Here is a 21,852-nt window from a genome sequence, read left to right on the forward strand (position 1 = left end):
TTTCAAATATTGAGATCTTAAAGAACAGAAAAGAAACACTGCAAGTGGAAAGTCCAATATTCAGAAATTAATTGACGATTCAAATTTATATTTTTTCCTAAAAAATAATATGAAAGTTTAGGAGCTTATTTGTATTTATTACCAAAACTACTGATATAAATATTTCTCTGAAAAAGGAAAAAGGAAAAAAAAGTTCTGATACTCAATTTTTCAAAGTATACTTTTTAAACCGGAAATATTTAGAACGTTTTAAGCTAATAGATTCCTGAAATATTATTGACATATTCCATAAAGTCACAAAACTTTAAATTTTGCAGTTTTGATGTTAATCAATACAACAAAAACGTATTTTAAAAACGCACGTTGCTATGAACAAGCCAGATCAAAAGTAAATACAATAATTTTAATTTTCAGTGCGTTTTTGTTCTAATTATACTTTATTTCAATGATACAGGTCAGGAGCAAACTTGATGCTGAACAACTGAAGGCTAAGGTCGAAGAACTCTTCGGAAAAGGAAGTGAAGTAAGTATGAGTCAACAATTAATGCTTCCATTAATACATTCAATTGTATTATGTAACAGATTGAGAGTAAAACTGAAATAAATAACAATATTTTCTTATTATTTTTCGACAGTTTGCTGAACAACTGATAAAAATCCTGAAAGAGAAAGGTGAAGCCGGAAAACAAAAGATCTTGGACCTCATCGACCGAGTCCTTGGGGAACAGGAAAGCAAGAGAGGTATCTCCGACTTGTACGAGAAGATCAGAAACTATTTCAAGGACCTCGGAATCAACCTCAAAGAGAAGTTTGTCAAGTTTGGTGAATGGGCAAAGCAACAGTACGAGAAAGGTCTTGAAGTTGGCAAGGATCGTGCCGAAAACCTGAAGCAGATTGCCAAGGAGGTAAATGATGAAAAATATTTTCAAAAATTAACTTACACTTAGTCTGCAAACGCGTTTATTACATGATTAAAAGTTTGGATTTCAGTCTACACACTAATTTGTAAGCACTTTTTTTTTTGGAGAAACCTTAGAGCAGGAATTAGTAACTGGAGGGAGCAAGTCCAATCATTGACCTAGGAAGTGTTGAAGCAACGATTTCAAGTCACGTGGTTCAACTACGACGAATGGGAGACACGTTTTTGTGAAATGAGTGGAAGAAACCTGATTTCATCCAATAATTTACTTTCAAATGTATCACGTGACTGGGGATCTTTGCTTCAAGAATTGAAGGCTTCATTCTCTTCACCTTTTATTCCTTCTCAATGGCAGAAACTAACTATCAACCACTACGTTAAGACTTTCGTTTTTTATTGGCAAACTATTCAGCTGTGCTGTAAGAATAGTTTATGCTGAGAGTTGTAACAGGTTAACGGGTTACATCTCATCAGAATCTCGGAAACAGCATGTGGCTGTCAGCTCGATTATAAGATCAAATCTGAACATTTTTATCTCTCCCGTTACATCAATTTATCTTCTGAAGAGTTCAGTAACCCATGATTTCCTGCTTAACTTCTTTGTTGATTACCTTTATATGTAAAAGTACTTACTAAATTGAAAGATAATTTTCACATTAAAGGTTTATGAAGATAGAAAAAAATGCACCAAATGTTTATAATTTGAAAGCATTTAAATTTCAATATCTTTCTAAAAGTATTTAAGAAAAAACTCCTTGAAGAATTTTAAAATTCACTTCTATTGATTTCACTACAAAGGCTTTTCTGATATTTTTGTAGTTTCGTATTAATTGCTTTGATTTCGGAAAAAGAAACTCGTTAATAACTTGCAAGCTTTTTTTCTAATAGAAGAAAGAACATTTTATTGGAAAACTAGACTGAAATAATAGGAGTACATCTCTCAAAATAGGATTAAATTTTTTCCTATCTAGACTTTGTTCAAATTCTGGGTCTAAGATTGAGAAAAGTCTTCGTTTGTATGAATTTCAAAATTTACCTCTTTTTGTTTCAGTTCATCAACAACGCCAAGGACATCAGCAAGGATGTTGCCGAGGAAGCCAAAGAATTCTTCAAGGAATACAAGGAGGACTTAGGCAAAGTCTACGACGATGTTCGCGAGAAAATCAAGGAAATCCTGAACAGGGATTGAAAACATAGACTTTCGTGTTTTTTCTATCCGTCATAATTTCAAATTGTAAATTCATGATTTAGTATAAATAAGAAACAAATAAAACAAATATTTTCTCCTCAACGTATCTCATTAGTGTTGTTTTAGTTCAGACTGCAATATAGTTTTATGAATAATACACTTCGCATTTAAGTACTGTATAAACAGAATTTAAACACAAGGCTAAAAATTATGAATTATTACTTAGTTGCAACGCAACGTTTCACTTGAATTCAAACATAGAACTTATGGGCTGCCATGAATTCATGCAGTAAAGAAACTACATCAGAAAAATTAAATTTATTTCCTCCGTTATCAACACAATTACGCTCATATCGATACTTCTTTCTTTTTTTTTCTATCCTTTAGATTTATGTGCTCACTTTTAACTATTCTAATTATGTAATGGAAAATAATATATTTCAGAAACAGAACCCCCCCCCCCCAAAAAAAAAATAAGTTCGCTTCAATCTACATTTATATTTATTTGAACTCATATCAATTATTGATCTTAAAATTGGTGTATAACTATGAATAACATTGTTTACTAACTATAAGAGTAATTCTGGAAACTCAATAGGATTTTATATGTGGAGAAAAAACCTTCAATAAATATTTAGTTGATTCGCTAACTGTTAAGGTACTGCATCAATGTGCTTTGTCTACTTTTTTTTTTCAAATTCTTAAGTGTTTTTTTATGTTTAATTGGTTTCACATGACAGTTTCCCTTTGGATTAACTTTCTTTTTATTACAGAGAAAAAGATTCTTATTTCTATCGTAAAAACAGGTACCCTAAATTAAGGTCATTTTACTCTTTTATACAATTTAACACATTGTAACCCCTTTTACTGAAATGTTTGTCAGGAGAAAAGCAGGACATTTTGGGGAAAACCAGTTTTGCTTCTAGCATAAAATATTGTACTCAGAAATATATAATACCCCTTCATTCTTTTTTTCTTTGAACTTTTTTTATGTTAAGTATCCTAAACTATCTTTGATAAATGCACGAAGCTGTCAGATTTTAATTTCTCTGTACATTAAGTATTATTTGCTTTTATTCTGACTAAAACTGTAAATTTTTAATGGAAGACAGAATTCTATTAGTAATTTCAATTAGAGTAAATGATTAAGTCCATTTAATGTATTGAGTATACAAGCACACATTTGCTTAAAGGAATATAACAAACTGGGAGGAGGAGGCAACTTTCTGTCCAAAACTTCAATTTATTTAAAAAAAATAAATAAAAACCCTGCAATTAATGTCAAAAAAATCGATTTAGCTGGTACAAAAACCATATCCTACACAGAATTAATGATTGAATGATGATATTTCAAGTTTTCAGTAACCTGAAGGAGGAAAGCTGTTGGCAATTATGAAACGGAAACGATACTTTTTTAAACTGAAAATTTGTTATTGTTTCTTTTCCCTTAGGAATTTATTTCTGCCGAAGCTGGTTCCTTTGCGATTTGACAAGTTAAAATGCAAATCAAACAAACATTTAACAAAATAGAACTATGCATAGTGAACTGTAATTTTTTGATTCAAACTAGTTATATCTAGGCGAAAGCAGCATGCTTCCAGCACTACTCAATCTTTTTACAAATGGGGGTTTAAATAAGCATAGATGGCATTTCAATAGTTAAAAAAAAAAAAAAAAACTGGTTTGCATATATTTTTAAATAGTTAACACTTCATGCTTTCTAAAAAAATGTAACTATTTAAAATCTACTCATCAAACCCTGGCAAAAAAAAAAAAATAAAATAAAATAAAAATAAACCTTTTTTTTTCACTTGCTCAAAAGTTCCGTAAATTTCACAACTCTACTCATAAATCAGTCAAACAGGAGGGTCTGAATTCAATTGACCTGGATCTTTAAAACAAGTAATTTGAAAGATAAATATAGCAAAGAGCACTTATTAACGAACTGCATGTGTTTTTATCTGCGAAATCAATACACACAGGGAATAACACTTTAGAATTTTCATAAAATTTAGTATGCTATATGTTGCTGTAAAAGACCGAAATTAGAAAATGCTGACTTTCATCGGTGATTTACAGGAAATATTCGGTGTTCTACCGATGTCTTTGGTTAACCACGTTGGTTTAAATCAAATGGTTTAAAAAAAGCTATGCTGTTTTGTTGAGCATGGGTTTTTGAACATGTTTTTTTGAACAACCCTATCTCCCCTCCCACTTCCAAAATAATTCAAGAATTTTGCATTGACAATAAAGGAAATCTAATTTATGCAATGTAACCAGCAAAGCTGCAGAGACAAGGTTACAGGTTATTAAATTTGCAAAACTACTTTTTTTTAAAAAATGTAATGCAAGTTTTCCAAATAGTTTTTTAAATCAATGCAATATTTCAAATCAATGCAACCTTTTTTTTTTTTAAAACCAGGTACGTAAACGTACAAGGCTGACCAACTAAGTTTTTCAAAACTAAAAGGGAAAAATAAAAGTAGTTTGTATTCTTTATTCCATTTTTTCCCCAGTCTTTTACATTAAAAAAATGTCCAAAAAGCATATTTAAGTTAAAGCGTTATCTTACTACTTAATTTACTTGATTACGTAAGATTCATAGTACGATACATCCATACAACTATACATCATGTATCGTTGATGCAATTTATATTGTATATGGTATCGTGAAAGACGAAATCGGATAATGTTGTCTTCCACGGTGAAATATTCGGTCTTTCGTTAATGTCTTTGTTATATGAATATTGATATTTACCTGCTAATGTCGACATTTACCAGACTTCGTATTTTCACCAGTAACATTTATAAAATATAAATCTGAACTCTGAAGAATTTTAAAATGGCGAGAGAAAAAATAGCTGAAGAAGTTCAAGAGCAGTTAGAGTGTAAGCATAAAAAATCCAGTTCTCTAACACCCAAAACACTTATTAACATGCAATGTTTACATCATATCTACATGAGTGCAGAAATTCGTTAAAGTACTGTAAAGTAATTATCTAACTCCAAATGCAGTTAGAAATTAAGGGTGTATATTTGTGATTTGAGTTATGATTTGATCTCCCCTCTCCCCATATGCTTTTTTTCACGGTAGTCACAGGAAGAGAAAAAGCAAGAATGAATCAAATTCTGAAAAAAAAAAAAAAAAAAAAAAAAAAAAAAAACCATCCGTGTAACTTTATGCATAGATAGTAAACTTTAATGCCAAGCTTTTACCTCTCAAAGACCCCCCTCCCCCATACAATAAAAGTTCCCTTATATGAGCGGTGGAAGAATCAATAAGCATTAATTTGTAAAATCAAGTTATTTTTTCGAAATGCGTTAAAATAATGCTTTCATTATTGGATTTTGCACAAAGTACAAGAGATAAAATAGGATTTGAAAAGATTGTAGAACTTGCCATTTAATTTAAGACTTTTAATTTAAATAAATATTTTTAAATATTTTTTCCCTAAACATATTAAATCAGGAAGAATAATGCACGCTATCAAAAATATAATGAAATTATCATGTTTTAAAGTCTATTCCTCCGATTTATATAAGTGTTTTCATTGATACATTAGGTAAATCATTACATGTGTAATACATACATAACTATACATTACATACATAAATTATTACATCCACGACAAGCTATAGATGAAGCAATTCCCAACACAAGCACAATTCTTTTATAGAACACTTTACTAAAACGATTCCAAAAAACCTTTTGTAAGAGAAAATATTTTTAAAAAAAATCCTAAATTCAAAAGAGCATTCATAAGTTGAATAAAAATTTAAACAGATGCATAAAATAATATTTGAAAATAAGTATGAATAATAAATCCGAATCATACTTTAGGTCAACTAATACTTTAGGTCAACTAAAATCCACAACAAGCCAGATGAAGAACCCTCTGAAAGAAAGGTATGTAGAGCATTTGTAAAATCCAAATTAGCATTCATAATTTCAATGGAAATTTACACAGACGCATAAAATAATTATTTGACGAACGCATGATTAACAAATCAAAGTTCCTCAACTTAACTAGAATTTGTTAAGTTTACATACATGAAGTGTTGACATTTAAAGATAACTCTATAAATTATGGAACTAATTTATGAAATAATCTTAACTACATCTAAATCTGTAGAAATCAGCGTCGTTGCGTAACGTTTTTGATACGCATCATTTATTTTTCATTCGTTCTGATAAAATAAAAGCAGCATGGTTCGTACTTATTTAAGAAAAGAATATTTGAGTTAATACTCAAACAAATATCTTCAGCTTCCCTTGTTAAGACTAATAGTAAAACTAAAAATAATTGAAAAATAAGAACTTAAATTTCTGATACGTTAAAGTTTTTTGCAATCAAGAATTGCAGCCAGTTCATAAGAGTCCGCATTTTTTAAACAAATAATTTTACATAAATTTTCTTTTTTTTTTTTTAAAAATTAAATCTCATATTAAATAATGATGACTATAATGAACTACTTTTAATTATTATGTTAAATTATAAGTTTTAGTCCGCATTCTTAAAACTTATAATTTTACGTAAATTTTAGTTTATTTTTTAAAATTAAATCTCATATTAAATAATGATGACTAGTTGTGAATTGACACAACTCTTTATACATATTTTAAAGCGATTTATTACGTTAGTATGCAGTGGCGGATTGATTGAAAAAATCGGCCCTGGCATTACGAGATGTAGCGGCCCCATAGCTCTTATAGATATTAAATTTTACTTAACGATTGGGATATCACTTAAATATGAGGACTTAGCTTTCTGGCTTCTGAGAGTCATTAAAGTATTAGCAACATAAACTTAATGGAAAGATTAACATTGAGTCTGAAATAGGGGGGTCCGGGGGGCCTCTATAGCGAAAATTTTTGAAATTGTAGTCTTAAAAGCTCAGTTTTAGACAATATTTGGTGATGTTAGGGGAGCGTAGTTCAGGGTTTCTCCTGCTGCAATTTTTCGGAAGTGGAAATCCAAAAACAGAATTTTAAATTATATTCGAGTAAATGGTATGAAGAGTGGTTCCGGGGGCTCTCCTCTGAAATTTTTAAAAAAGTATTAGCTCTGAAAACGCAGTTTTAGAAGATCTTTGGTGATTTTAAGTCGAGATAGATTCCGAGGCCACCCACGAGAAAATTTTCAAATTGAAGTCTTAAAAGCCTGTTTTGGTAAAGACTAGGGCGCCGGCGGTTACTCGAAAGTTAAGTTCCAAAAACGAAATTTTTGCTGACCTTCAGTGATGTTAGGAGAAGGAGTTTTCAGGAGGTTCACCCCGGAAAATTTTCGAAACTGAAGCACTAAAAATCAGATTTAAAACGTTCTTTATTGATAATGCCGAGAGAGAGGAGGGGATGGTGCACTTTCTCAGAAAATTTTTGATACTGTTAATTTAAAAAGACATTTTTAGACCATCTTTGGGAATGTCAAAAAAATGGGAGAGGTTTGAGTACTTTCCTCCAGCAAATTTTCAAAACTGGAATTCCATGTTAAGGCGGGAGTGGATTTGGCTGGTTTCTTATGAAGTTATTTAAAATTGAAGCCCAAAAATTTTAATTTTACACGATCTTCGATAATATCAGTAGGGGGGGGGGGGGGGGAGGTTCTGGGGACCACGGAATTCTTTCGACATTGGTTTTTTTCAACTTATTTTCTTTTTAAACTGAGGGGCCCGAAACCGTGAGTTTGTACAGCATACAGAATACTTTATGTTTCGTCAAAAAATGTTTGAAACTCACATTTCGTTGGCCTCTGGCCTTTCATTTGATAATTTTAATAATCTAGAGTCTTACATGCTCCTCAATGGTATTTTAAGATTGCATTTTTAAAATAATTTTACGTAAAAAAAATATTTTTTCACTTTTATTCCAATTGTTATAAACAGGGTCGCTGAGAGCAAAAGCGGACCCAGGAAAAAATGACATAGGTAAATTTTTTTTCACAGGCCCCCTTCTGCACCTTTCACCATTAAGATATTTTACCCTCTGCACGAGTTCAATTCCGAGCCGGGCCCCTATTCTCCAACTAAGCTGACATGACCTCATGTCAGGGCTTGTTGTAAGTTGCATTTTATAGCAATTGTGAATTTTCATTTATAAATAGAAGCGTCAAAGAGACCAAAAGTATTTTATCTTTTTACGATCGCTAAGGTTTCCCTGTTTTTTTTTAAATTTATTCATTTATTTTTTATTACAACACTAATAACATATTGGCAGCCTCAAGGTCCGACTAACTAAAAGTGAGGCTCTAGGCCCACATTAATTTGGGGGTCCCCTGAAGACTATGCAGTGTTTGATTTACATTTTTAAAACACGGCATTTTTGAGGGCCTCTTTGTCTAATCAAACAACTATGTATAAATCACTTATGTACATTTATGAATCCCCTTTGGGCCCCCTCATAATCGTGACCAAGTGAATTCGTTACTGGCAGAATGATTAAAAATCCCCCTTTGAAGAAGTTTTTTCCCAATTAATAAATCATATTTTTTTATTTTTTAAAAAATTCATGTATTTCTCATATATATGAGAATGATTGATTTTATGGTAAAAAAATATTGTGTGAAGTTTACCTTTTTGCTTCAATAGCGTAGTTTCTATGGTATATTTTCTTGTCTTAAAGGTTGAAAGATAGTTAAATTTCCAAGACACTGAATATCTTGACAGAATTTAAATTTTTTATGCCAAAAAAAAAAAAAAAATAAGGCTAAATTTTCGATGAATTTTTACTTAAAAATTAAGGTTATGTGATTATATTTCGAGTAAGTATTTAGAGAAATGGGTATTATAATTGGTCGGACCATTCAAAATGGCGATGACACTCGCTTACACCAGGCTAATGTCGAAATAAGATCAATATGTAATATTCCAAATGATAATAATATTCCCTTGTCAGATGGTTTTTATCCACAAGATCTCTTATTTCGCATTGAAAAAGGCGTTCCTTGTAGCCCCGAAACACGTCCATGTAGTAATTTGCAATTTCGTGGTATTATACGTTGTTTTCGTTTTCACTTTTCACAAGCACAAAGGTATTTTTTTTCAACTTTAATGTTTCTGATTTCTCAAAAATAATGATGGAACAATTTTATAACAGTCGTTGCTACTCGAGGAAATATTAAAATTAAGGCAAAAATTATTTAAAAAAAATGCTTTTTGACGATTTTTAAAAACAACAAATTTGTGATTTAACACCGTTAATTTTCCCCGTTGTGACGGTGTTTGTTTTGAATATCGTTTTTAGGCAAAAAACGTGATTCTGTTCAATTTATTTATTTATTCGTTTGTTCGAACACATATCCGTTTCGTAAAACATAAAGCACTACATTTTAACTTTTATTTCGCAACCGGGGAAATATGAGTTTAAGTGTTTGTAATATGTTCGCAGTAAGAATGGATTGGAACAATTAATCGCTGCGAGAAAAAACAGCTGTTCTCAACTCTAGCTTCTGTGTTCTTGAGAGCCAGTGAAGTGAAAGCTTGTTTTGTATAGATTTGGTTCGGAGATAATATATTATCCGTTTTGTTTTACAAGTACGTACATAACATAACAACGATAATATGAATGCACTATAAAGGGTTACACAATCTCGGTTTATAAGCAACTGACGGTAGAATAATAAGAGACAAAGATTAAACAAATTGGAGAAACTCAATAAAAGCAATGAAAAATAAATTGAATGAATGTATTTGCAATGGTTTAAGGTCACCAGTAACAGACAAGGGTCCTGTAACAAAGTCATAAGTTTGGAATTCAATAAGCCTTTACGGCGTGTAAAACTCATGTTGCTACTGCGCATGAATACAGTGCAACCATCTAATGTTACAGTGGCTCACAGAAGTGTTCGTACACCTACGACTTTCAATGAAATAGCCCCTATGCATTGGTTAGAATTAATATTTCGGAATAGGTATTTAATTATAAAATCTATGATCTATTTTTAACAAAACTACACGAAAATTTTTAATAAAACATTAAAACTTAGTTTTTTAAAAATCAAAAACCAAAAAGTGCCGGAAATTTTATCTCACAAAAGTCTTCGTACACTTTGAAAAAATGTCAAAAAATTAGTAAATAATCTATTTTTTTACAAAATTATTATTTAGTAGAATATCATGCAGTATCAACAACAGCTTTTAAACGTTTGGAAATAGATTTCATTGTTTTTTCTTTCTTTTTTTTATGCAATTTCTGAATAAGTGTTCAGCGGCACTTCGAGTCTTACTGTTTCTAGTTCGCTTTTCGTTTCAATGGTGTATTTTCGTAATCTAGCCACCAGATATCTCCAAATATGTTCCATTAAGTTTAAATCTAGCGAATGAGGAGATATTTCTAAGTTTAAGGACAATTTTTGAGGCACTAAACGCAAACGTGTACTTATTATCGTTATTTTGATTTAAAAAAAAAACAAAGTTATTTCCGATTGCCAAATTTTGGGTTAATAGTTTAAAATTGTTTTTTGAAATATTTAAGTGAACAGCATAATTCATTTTTTCATCAAAAAATTACAAATTTCCAAGTTCTGATGCTGTTATGCACCCTCACACTAAAACACTTTCACCGTCCTGATTAACTGATCCAGCTAAGTTCTTAAGATTAAATTCCTCATTTTTTTCTTTTATTGACAATTATGCAACAATTTAACCCAAAATATTGAATTTATTTTTATCTATAAGTAAGACGTTGTTCCAAAACATTTTGAGCTTATTTATCATTGATTTTACGACGGAAAGCGTAAGTTTACTGTTACAAGAAAATTTCTGCGGGAAGAGATCTTCTTTAATCCAGATAATGAGAGAACTTGGTGAAAATTTTAGGTGAAAATTAAACGTGAAATGTTTCATTCAATTCTGCAGAATTTTTTTCAGTGCTCAAATGTGTATTTTTCATAATTTTTTTAACTGTAAATTTCCGATCACGCTTTGTTAACTTTGCCAGTTGACCTTTTCTTACCTTGTTTTCGATCCGATTCTTGTCTTAAAAGCATTTTATCAAGCACTTCACTATAGAATGGTATAAAATTAACTAATTTAGAGACATTTGAAACCAATTTATGGCTACTGTGAAGGGAAAAAATCAAATTTCGAATCGTGTTTGTTGTTTTCTAAGCATACCTGCCATTTTAACATAATAAGAAGAATATTAGGGAATAAATGAACATAAAATTAATGCTAAATGACTTTACAGTGTCAACACTACAAAAATAATAAAAAAACGACAGGTGATAATTTTAATCATGAATTTATTCGAAAATATTTCAGTGTACGATGACTTTTGTGGCGTATTTTTTCTCTATCTCATCGTGTTTTGACAAATTTCAAAAATAAAATTTTGCAATATTTAAAAAAAAACTACTGGGTTTTATTCAGAATGGCATAGGAATGGCGTGGAAAAAAAAAAAAAAAAATTGCGTTATTTTGGTTTTACTACAAAATTTCAAGGTGTACGAACACTTTTGGGAGCCGCTGTATACACGTGAATTTTATGATAAAGTTGATATTTACAAGGTAGTAGTGGAAGGTTATATGAACAGTCACTACGAGGTCAGCTGGTGTTTCATGTTCATTTGAATTTAATAAGGCGTTAGTTCCAAAAATAAAGAATTTTTCCTCATTTTAAAGAGAAAAAGAGGATTTTTTCCATTACACATCCTTTCCTCATCCTGTCTGTTGCTGGGTATAGTCAGATTTTTCGGTGTCTGTTACTGGGGATTGGATCTTTTTTCCGAAATTGAGAAAATAAAAATAGAAGTAACTAATTCAGATTATTCAGAAGCAGCCATACGTTACATGAGATGTTGGAGCATGAGAGAAAAATAGTTTGAAAAGTCTAAATGCATTAAAAGGCTCAGAAAATTGAGTTAACCTGAGAGCTATGCCTTAAGCCTGTCTGTGACTGGTGCCGACACCCTATGCTTAAAATGGAAGTAAAGTAGTGTGAAGATTTAGAATTATTAATCACTAACAGAGTCTTACATACAGTAAGTTCACTTTTATTATAATCTTCATTTGAAAATTATTAGTTAACCCAAATTCTACATTATGCAAAAAAGAGCATTGAAGGAACTTAAAATTACCCAATGAATAACTTTCAAAATTGAAGCTGTCAATTTGTAATGCTTTTCTTTGAATGAAGGAATTCTTAAGAGCCATTGTCTGTAAGAATCAGGCAGTTTACGGCATTTGTGATTGTTGACGTTTTTAATTTTTCTTATTTTCACATATGTTGCTCCTTATCATGAATGTAATGCTTGTGCAAAATATGAGCTTTGTCTGCCTTACCGTTTATGGAAAATTAAATTTTTAAATTTAGGGGGCGTGGCACATTTTTGCGTGTTTTTCAAATTTGCAGATTTTTAAGTTCTTGTTGCTTTAAGCGCCCCTATAATGACATGGATTTTTAAATTCTATACTATAATATGGTCTTCTTAGATACTATTACAGCTGTCAAATCGGTGTCACTACGAGGTCGACGGCGACAAACTCCGTTTAAAAATGACCGAAAATAAATTTTTATACTATATTCAATGCCAATTTTCTCAAAGCGCCTTCATGATGACACCAACGTTTTTACATAAATTCCTAGCTACACTTGCATACATCAAAAATATGTGATAAAATTGGTGTCCCTATAAAGGCGCCAGAAGATATTGGAACTTTTATGTGATAAATTTCACAAAAATGCAAATGTTTAAAATCTAACTACTACTCTCGCCCTCATAGCAGAGATCTGAAACTAATTAAGTTTGACAACAAACATGTTCGTCTAACATATGAAATTAAAAAATCGGTGTCACTCCTATTACTTTCGGAAATATAATCATTCGAAATTGGTATGTTATGGAGTTATTTAAAAAAAGATTTTTCTAATTCGAATGGCTTTTGCACTGTTTTTTTAAAACTTTAATATAAAAATACAGTAGTGACATCTAAAATAATGTTTCTAATGCTTTTTATAAAAAAAAGCTTTATAAAAAGCATTAGAAACACAGTAAATCGATATAGGTACAAATTGACGTATTGTGTAATGTGCATTATGGCTAAAATAGTCGTACTAATATTCATAGTTTATCAACCATACTAATTTTTTATCTGTTATTTATATTAAAAATGCAACTATTTATAACATAATGTCATAAATAGTGATGAACATAATGTGTTATATAGTGATGAACATAATGTATTATATAGTGATGAACATAATGTATTATATAGTAATGAACATAATGTATTATATAGCGAGCATACAGAATCTAAAACATAATTTGAGGATGACGTACATAATGTATTATATAGTGAGGAACATAATGTAATATATAGCGAGCATTCAGAATCTAAAACATAATTTGAGGTTGGCGTAGACTAAAACAAAGAAAACATAAAAAATCAAATCACCCAGTTTCAGAAAGACGGTCATCTCTTACTGATATCTGTTTATTTTGTAGCACTAAAGCCTGGGAAAACATGGTATCCCGGAGAAATAGTAGAAGTTGACCATTTGCTAATTTGAATACATCCAGAGATCTGAAACTATTTAAGTTTGATAACCAACACGTTTGTCTAACATTTGAACTAATAAAATTAGTGTTACTCCTACTACTTTTGGAAATATAATCATTCGAAGTTAGTATGTTGTAGTGCATTTTTTTTCATTTATTATTATTATTAATAATTTATTTTATTTGTTTATTTATGTATTTTGTCAATTTAATCTTATCACACCCAGATAGTGTTTTGACCATATTTATTTTTAATTTATTACAAAGAAGCAATGTTTAACATAAACAGCTTTGGGCAGTAAGGGCGTCTTTATCTTGAATAGAAAATGCTCGTTTTGATATAGGTACAGGTGGATCTATTGTGTATAATATGTTTGAATTATCATATCAATACTCGCCTTTTTTCCGGTCAATTAAATTTATTTATTCCAATCCTTCTTGCCATGAATTTAACCTTTACTTGCAAATGGTCAACTTCTACTATTTCTCCGGGATACCATGTTTTCCCAAGCTTTAGTGCTACAAAATTACCAGATATCAGTAAGAAATGACCGTCTTTCTGAAACTGTGTGATTTGATTTTTTATGTTTTCTTTGTTTTAGTCTACGTCATCCTCAAATTATGTTTCAGATTCTGAATGCTTGCTATATAATACATTATGTTCATCACTATTTAAGACATTGTTATAAATAGTTGCATTTTTAATATAAATAACAGATAAAAAATTAGTCTGGTTGAAAAAATATGAATATTAGTACGACTATTTTAGCCATAATGCACATTACACAATACGTCCATCTGTACCTATATCGATTTACTGTGTTTCTAATGCTTTTTATAAAGCTTTTTTTTATAAAAAGCATTAGAAACATTATTTTAGGTGTCACTACTGTAATTTTATATTAAAGTTTTAAAAAAAAAACAGTGCAAAAAGCCATTCGAATTAGAAAAGTCATTTTTTAAATAACTCCACAACATACTAACTTCGAATGATTATATTTCCGAAAGTAATAGGAGTGACACCGATTTTTTAATTTCATATGTTAGACGAACATGTTGGTTGTCAAACTTAATTAGTTTCATATCTCTGCTATCAGGGCGAGAGTAGTAGTTAGATTTTAAACATTTGCATTTTTGTGAAATTTATCACATAAAAGTTCCAATATCTTCTGGTGCCTTTATAGGGACACCAATTTTATTACATATTTTTGATGTAAGCAAGTGTAGCTAGGAATTTATGTAAAAACGTTGGTGTCATCATGAAGACTCTTTGAGAAAATTGGCATTGAATATAGTATAAAAATTCATTTTCGGTAATTTTTAAACGGAGTTTGTCGCCGTCGACCTCGTAGTGACACCGATTCGACAGCTGTAATAGTATCTAAGACCATATAATAGTATATAATTTAAAAATCCATGTCATTATAGGGGCGCTTAAAGCAACAAGAACTTGAAAATCTGCAAATTTGAAAAACACGCAAAAATGTGCCACGCCCCCTAAATTAAAAATTTAATTTCCCATAAACGGTAAGGCAGACAAAGCTCATATTTTGCACAAATATTACATTCATGATAAGGAACAACATTTGCAAAAATAAAGAAAATTAAAAATGCCAACAATCACAACCTGCATGATCCTTACAGACAATGGCTCTTAATACGATAAAAAATACGTTCCTGTAAAGGTTATAAAGTGACAATTCGTCAAGAAGACAGCTTCTCAAAGAGTAAAAATAAATCAATGCTTAAAATTGCAGAAAAATGGGAAAATTTAAGCTCAATGTGGTGTTTTTTTGTCGTTTTGTTCTTGTTTTAGCAAAAACACTCAGTTTTGAGCTTTTTGAATCTCTAAAAAATATCTTCTAATCTTGCAATCATTAGAATACCCTAATATTATCTTAATATAAAAAAATCTGTGCGGACGTTTTTCACCATAAGGCTTTTAAACAGGTGGACCGATTTTGCTCAAATTTTTTGTGTGTAATTAAGTTGTGGTAAGCATGGTTTCGAAGCGCGATGGATCGAATCGGAAACGTTTTTGTTAATTAATTAATTAATTTAAACATTGGATTATGTCTCCCAAATGATTAATATTTATTTTAACCTATTGTTGAGAGAGAGAGAGAGAGAGAGAGATTTTAGGTCCCGTGATATATTTTAAAATAAAGTACTGGAAGGTTCACGCAAAACGTGTGTTCTGTCGTCGCAGTTGAACCATGTGACCGGATCGGTGCTTTAGTTTTTCCTATCCAAATAATCAGAAAGTACCGTACCTCACAACATTTGTTTCTCGGCTGAAATCCATCTGAGTTTTGGCACCAATGTCAAGAATACTTTAAGGATTATCTAACCATGGCCCCACTCAATGGCGCTGGCGCTTACAAGGCCTTGACAATTTTTGACTTTTCTGTGTTTATTCCTGCACTTGAATATGGCCACACTAGGTGCAAAAACTTCAAAACTTCATATTTGTCCATTCTGACCCCAAGGAGGCGCCACAAGGTACGATTGCATTCATCAATCAACAAGGTTCAAGACTTGTAATTAATATATTCATTACACTGTACGAAAAGCTTGAGCTTTTTTTTTTCTTTGTCCTTTAAATGAAACTACGAAATTATGTATAAAGAAAACATTCTTGATTTAGCCTACGTTAATATCAAAAAGTTCCATTCCGTATTATTTTTGTTGAAGACTCACTTCGTGAACAAAAAGCGTATACTGACTAGAATCTCAGCCTTGATTCCTTTTCTGCTTCTGACAGTTTATTTTCAAATTGCCTATAATGAAAGACTGCTTCAGCTTTTGAGCAAACAGAATTTAGCCTTTGCCTCAAATACTTTTTTGCATTTGTTCCTACGGTGCAAGAAAGTCACCTCTTCCTTATTCAGTAATTTAAATGAAGCTGTGAGATTCTGTGCAAAAACTGCTTAGTTCATTTTTCAAAACTAAAATGGTCCAACACGCATTCTTTTTGTAAGAGATGAGCATCACATTTGAGAAGTACACATTGATTAGAATGCCACCCAGGTCTTTTCCTGCTTCTGACAATTTATTTTCATTATGAAATGCTGCTTTAGTTCTTGGTCAAAATAAGTTTCTTTTGCCTTTACCTCACATTAATTTTAGAAGTCGTTCCTGGACACGCAAGAAAGCCAGAAATTGGGCCTAGAAGAGAAATATTCTCTGCCCAGGAATTTGGAAAACATTTTAACCAAACCGAGCTTACGTTACAATGGTACCGTAGAACTCCGCTGAACCGCGCTCCGATTATCCGAATCACTAATTATTCAAATCGTTTTCAAACTTAAAAAAAAAAGAATATTAACGTTCTGGGATTTACAAAACAACGATTCTGTCTATGGGCGTTATTTTTCTTCCCTCCGCGAAGCTAGTCTGCCGTGGGCAGGTAAAGGGCAGTAACAACAAATGTTTCAATTTTCCTGTTTAAGCCGTTCGGATTAGACGAAGTTTAGGATTTCCGAGGTTCCGATTTCTGAGGTTCCACTATAGTTTCAAAAATTTTGCGTTCTTACTCTACTAAGCCGCGCACCGTTTTGCAAGGACCCTTCCACTAGTAAAATTAGCTCCTAACTAATAATATATGAGTCCATTAGAAAGCAAACTGATCTTCTTGTGCACTAGCTTTAGAGCCTTCACAAGGGGATATATCCCTTAAACCCACCCCTAAGATACACAACTGTGATTAAAGATTGTACGAGCTCTGGATTTTTGAAACTAATTTGGTTCTGATTTAAGGGGAGAAGGAGAGAATGGTTCATAAGGGGAGGGAGGTAATGTTGTTAAATGATGTAACAGCAGTGATATAACAGTGTTAATAATCTATTCTTACAAAAGTCTTCAAATAAAGCTACTAATTTGGGACGGGGGGGGGGAGTATTTTTTAACAAAACAAGTGCATTAAGATGAATTTTATAGTTTGATGGGGAAAATGTAAATGTCTCAAAATATTCCTGACTAGCCGCCTGCGGCGACCAGCTGGTCCGCCTTTTTACGCCATTCGCCTTTTTGCACCAGAGTTGCTGCCTTCGGCTGCTGCTTAGACAATTTAGCGCCTGTATTAATCAATGTTTTTCTCTTTTTTCTCAATATTATCCTTCGCCTTTTTACACCGATGTTGCCGCCTTCGGCGGCTGCTTAAACAAATTTCGTGGCGGTATCAATCAATCTATATCTATGTATATCATTAGTAGTTTGAATAAAATATTTTCTAGACCTATCTCCAGTTCCGTCGTTTGGAATGTTTTTAAAGGAGGAGGAGACACAAACGACGTATTCTTCATGCAAATTTTGTCGAAAAATAACAAAAAGCACTTCCACTTTTATGTGAAAGCATTGTTTTTTCAAAGTCATGGTGTGTGTGGGGGGGGGGGGGGGGCACTGACACCCCGTTGAAATTCCTTAAATGATGGGCATGCCTCTTTCTTGCTGTCCATCTGCTATATCGAACTCTATATTTGTCTGTCTATCAATCTATACGATCTGCGCATATCTACCCCCTGACAGTACAATCTTTTTTTTATTTATGTAAGTATTAATTCGAAAAAAACATTTTTTGTCCACTCAACCACTATCTATCTCTGTATCTACCTAACCTAACCGCCAATTCGTAACAGAAACGAAGATCATGCAAAAAATCGCGGGCTTTATTTATTTAATCAAAGTAGCCCTCAAAACTAAAGGCTCTATGTTCCCCGTAGTGTTCAAAAAGTAGCGCTTGCAAAAAAAAAAAAAAAAGGTGAAGAGGAGGCAAACGATTTCAGTTGGATCACGTGATGAGGTAAGCTCGGAATCAGCCGGCAAGCGAACAACTCGCGTTGCGTTCTGCCATTAAAAAAATTGTAAAAAAAAAAGTATTGCGTATTTTTCAAAACTTTTTTCTTCTGAAAGGGGCGGAATGTTTTTACTATTACCAACAAAAATTTTAGAGTTGAGGGTTCAATACTTGTCGCAGGATGGGTTTCGAAAAAAACTAAACCCAGAAAAAAATGTAAAATAAAGGTTTTTTCAAAAATCTGTAAAAAATACAAAAATTGCTCTATCTTCAAAATTTTTTCATTCATCATATTTAAAATTAAATTTCCTACACAATAGTATAAAAAATATCCGTCTGGCGCGATTGGTTCGGGATCTGTGAGGTCAAGAGTACTAAAAAGTGCTAAAAATAACATAAAACATTAAATAACTTTTTTTCTAATTAAAATATCAAAAATCGAAGCCCGAGGTGCACATTTTCAGCAAAAACTGCACCTGTGTACCAAATTTTATCTTTCTAGGCCTTACCGTTTTCCCAGGATGCGCGCCACAAACACACACACACACACACACACAAACATCTTGTTTTATTATATGTATAGAAGATATACAGGTGAGCGCTTCGGTAACTGATTCAGATGAATGTCTAAAACATGATTTTTGAAATCAATTTTCAACAAAAAAATGATTTTTTGTTCTACAACTGAGATAAAACATTGTAACATACGGGGTGAAAATTATAGAGCTTTATGGGGAGAAAAAGAAAGGCCGTATACAAGGGGGGGGGGTTCTTTGGGTTCAAGTCCCCCGTAAAGTTCGGTTTGACATTTAAATGTTCATTTATATTTAAAAATTTTCAAAAATATTATTCCAAAACTCAAATGTCTTTCATGTGTATATTAATTGCATAAAACGCTTTCATAATAGATAACACGATGACACGAACCTTAGCGCAAAGCTCCGCATGAAAGTTTTCAAACCCTCCCCGAAATTATTTTCTGATTACGGCCCTGAATTTATTGTTAAAAAAGCAGTTGAAACAAACAAAGAGTTAACATCGAAAAATTGTTGAAGAATTCAACATAATCTCTTAACGTTTATTTCCCAAAAGTTTAATACAGAAAATTATTAAAATATTAATGTATGTATGCCTTTCTTTTCGAAGTCCGAATGAAATTCAGATTTTTTAGTTTAAGAATTTTAACCTTCTCATGCATAGCAAGGAAAAAATATGAACTGTAAATTCCCAGCACATGTTAAGATACCATTTGAAGTACTTAAATCAGCAAAATCGACCCAGATGCTTTAATATGCAAGATAAGTCAAAAATAAATTTGTTCCCTTTGTTTATTTTCTCTTTCTTTTCAAAATTCTTTATGATTATGCTACTATCAGAAAATATTTTCGAGTTTACTTTTACTATGTCTTTTCTCTAATTAAATTTTGAATTCAGTATATAATTGCTAAATATTATCTTGCCAAGTACATAGCTAAAAAGCAAATCAGGACAGCACACCAATACCGGGGACAACGCATTACCATTTGCTACATTAACAAAAACAGACTTTTCTAGAAATTCAGTACTATTGAGACAAATGTTTGAAAATATTTCATAAAGTATTGCAGCAATTGATGGTTAGAATAAATTATTCGTATCACAAAAGCATTTTAAATTTTACTTGAAATTAAAGTTTTCAAAAAGGATCATGAAAGTGGAAGAGTATAAACGCATGTGAGCGCATAAAAGCGGAAAAATTCGATTTATCACATCATCTAGTGATGAAAGCATCATTTTCTACTCTTTCATTTATAGTTTTATCTATTCGCATCGTATTCTGTTAACTCGTGCATTTTAAGCCGACTGTTTTCTTAAGTGATTGGTTTCGGTTTCGTTACCGTCTTATCAGAAAATAAATGCAAACTCAAAATAACAGTAGATATCTAAGTTAAATTGAAAACTCTTTAATTAAAAAGTACTTATTATTTTCAGCTAATACCGAAAATACCAGTATTTTACTTCAGCAAATACCGATATCACGAAATTTCGAAATTGCTCAAAATTCCGGTATTTGGTATACCGGTATTGCAATCACTACTCGTATGCCAATATCGACTTTCTAGCATTTGGCCAATGTTCTCTTAATTAGCGAAAAATGCAAATTATGTCAGTCATACCGTTTAAACATTTACAGTTGATTCATCTGATCAAATAGATACGTTAAAAATTAAAGAAAAAAAACTACAAATAAGTAAATGCACCTTTTAAGCAATGTATCTAATATATTTCCCCCCTTGAAAATATTCTTAGATCGTATTCAAAAAGAAAAAAATAAATAAATGAATAAATAAAAATAAGAAAAAACATTAAAATAAATACATTTATCAAAGAAAAATTGTTTGTTTTTCTTTCTTTTGGGTAAAAACAAAGCACTACGGGCTTCATTTTTCCCCTGTTGCCAAAAAAAAAAGCTTTTCTTTTGAAAGTAAATAAATATACAGTAAAATGTCCTTTTAAATAAGGAATTTTCGTCAAAATCATTTGCACAGCCCTTTCGTTCTAAAAATAAAAACACTCGGAGTTTTCTTTTAATTTCAGTTGCCAAAACTTAAATAAATAAATAAATTTATTTATATGTTTTTCTCTTATGAAAATTTTACATTTCATTCTCTTTAATTTAAAGTACAATTTTTACGGTTGTACAGTAGTTTATGTACAGTCGTAAAATAAAAACTCTTAATTATTCAGCTTTTATATGTGCAATATTATAGGTGATTACATTCTTCTGTTGACCAATTTTTCTCACATTAAAACAACTTGCACTGTTTCAGTTTGAAAACAATATACGCACCCTCGAACGGATGAAAAATTGATACCATACAATATATTATAAAAACGACTTAATATTTGTATTTTAAATTTTAAATAGCCGTTTCTTCTAGATTGTTTCTCAATTTAAATAGGGTCTGGTGGGGGAAAGTGGTCAATGGGGTAAAGTGGTCATACGTCAAATAAATGGCTATAGCTTGGAAATAAATGTTCGAATGAATATGAAAATTTTATTTTAGAGTAGGGCAATTAGAAACTACATTTTGAATACAAAATTTTGCAACTGGCAAAATTTTATTGGGTAAAAAAATATTTTGCGTGAATATGAAAAATTCTAAAATCTAAACACCTATTTTAACTTCCTTGGGAAATTTTGTTTGTTAGAATTAGGAACAGATTGACTGTACAGAAAGCTTCCTACATGTCTCAAGAACTCTTATTCATTAGTAGTTAGCTGAATCTATTTTAGGTAATTTTTTAGAACAATTTAAGTAAGATGGGGTAAAGTGGTCATAATATTAGGCTTAACGAATATTGTTCTTCTAATGTCACTTAATCTTTAAGTATAAGGCCGATACAGATTAAATATTAGTTTTACTTAATATGTATTGCTTTTACAGTAAACGGGGTTAAAAATACGAGTAAA

The 21,852-nt window shown here is 31.3% G+C and overlaps 1 protein-coding gene across 1 annotated transcript in view; it reads left to right on the top strand.

The window, feature by feature from the left end:
* Positions 1-21,852, top strand: part of LOC129223199 (nucleoprotein TPR-like) — a 110,545-nt gene that overhangs the window by 16,030 nt on the left and 72,663 nt on the right. The window contains exons 20-22 of the mRNA XM_054857765.1: positions 455-523; positions 636-905; positions 1,971-2,105. Of these exons, the coding sequence (XP_054713740.1) occupies positions 455-523; positions 636-905; positions 1,971-2,105 (474 nt within the window). The remainder of the gene's footprint in view (positions 1-454; positions 524-635; positions 906-1,970; positions 2,106-21,852) is intronic.

Source organism: Uloborus diversus, chromosome 5, assembly GCF_026930045.1.
Source record: "Uloborus diversus isolate 005 chromosome 5, Udiv.v.3.1, whole genome shotgun sequence".
NCBI classification, from domain to species: domain Eukaryota; kingdom Metazoa; phylum Arthropoda; class Arachnida; order Araneae; family Uloboridae; genus Uloborus; species Uloborus diversus.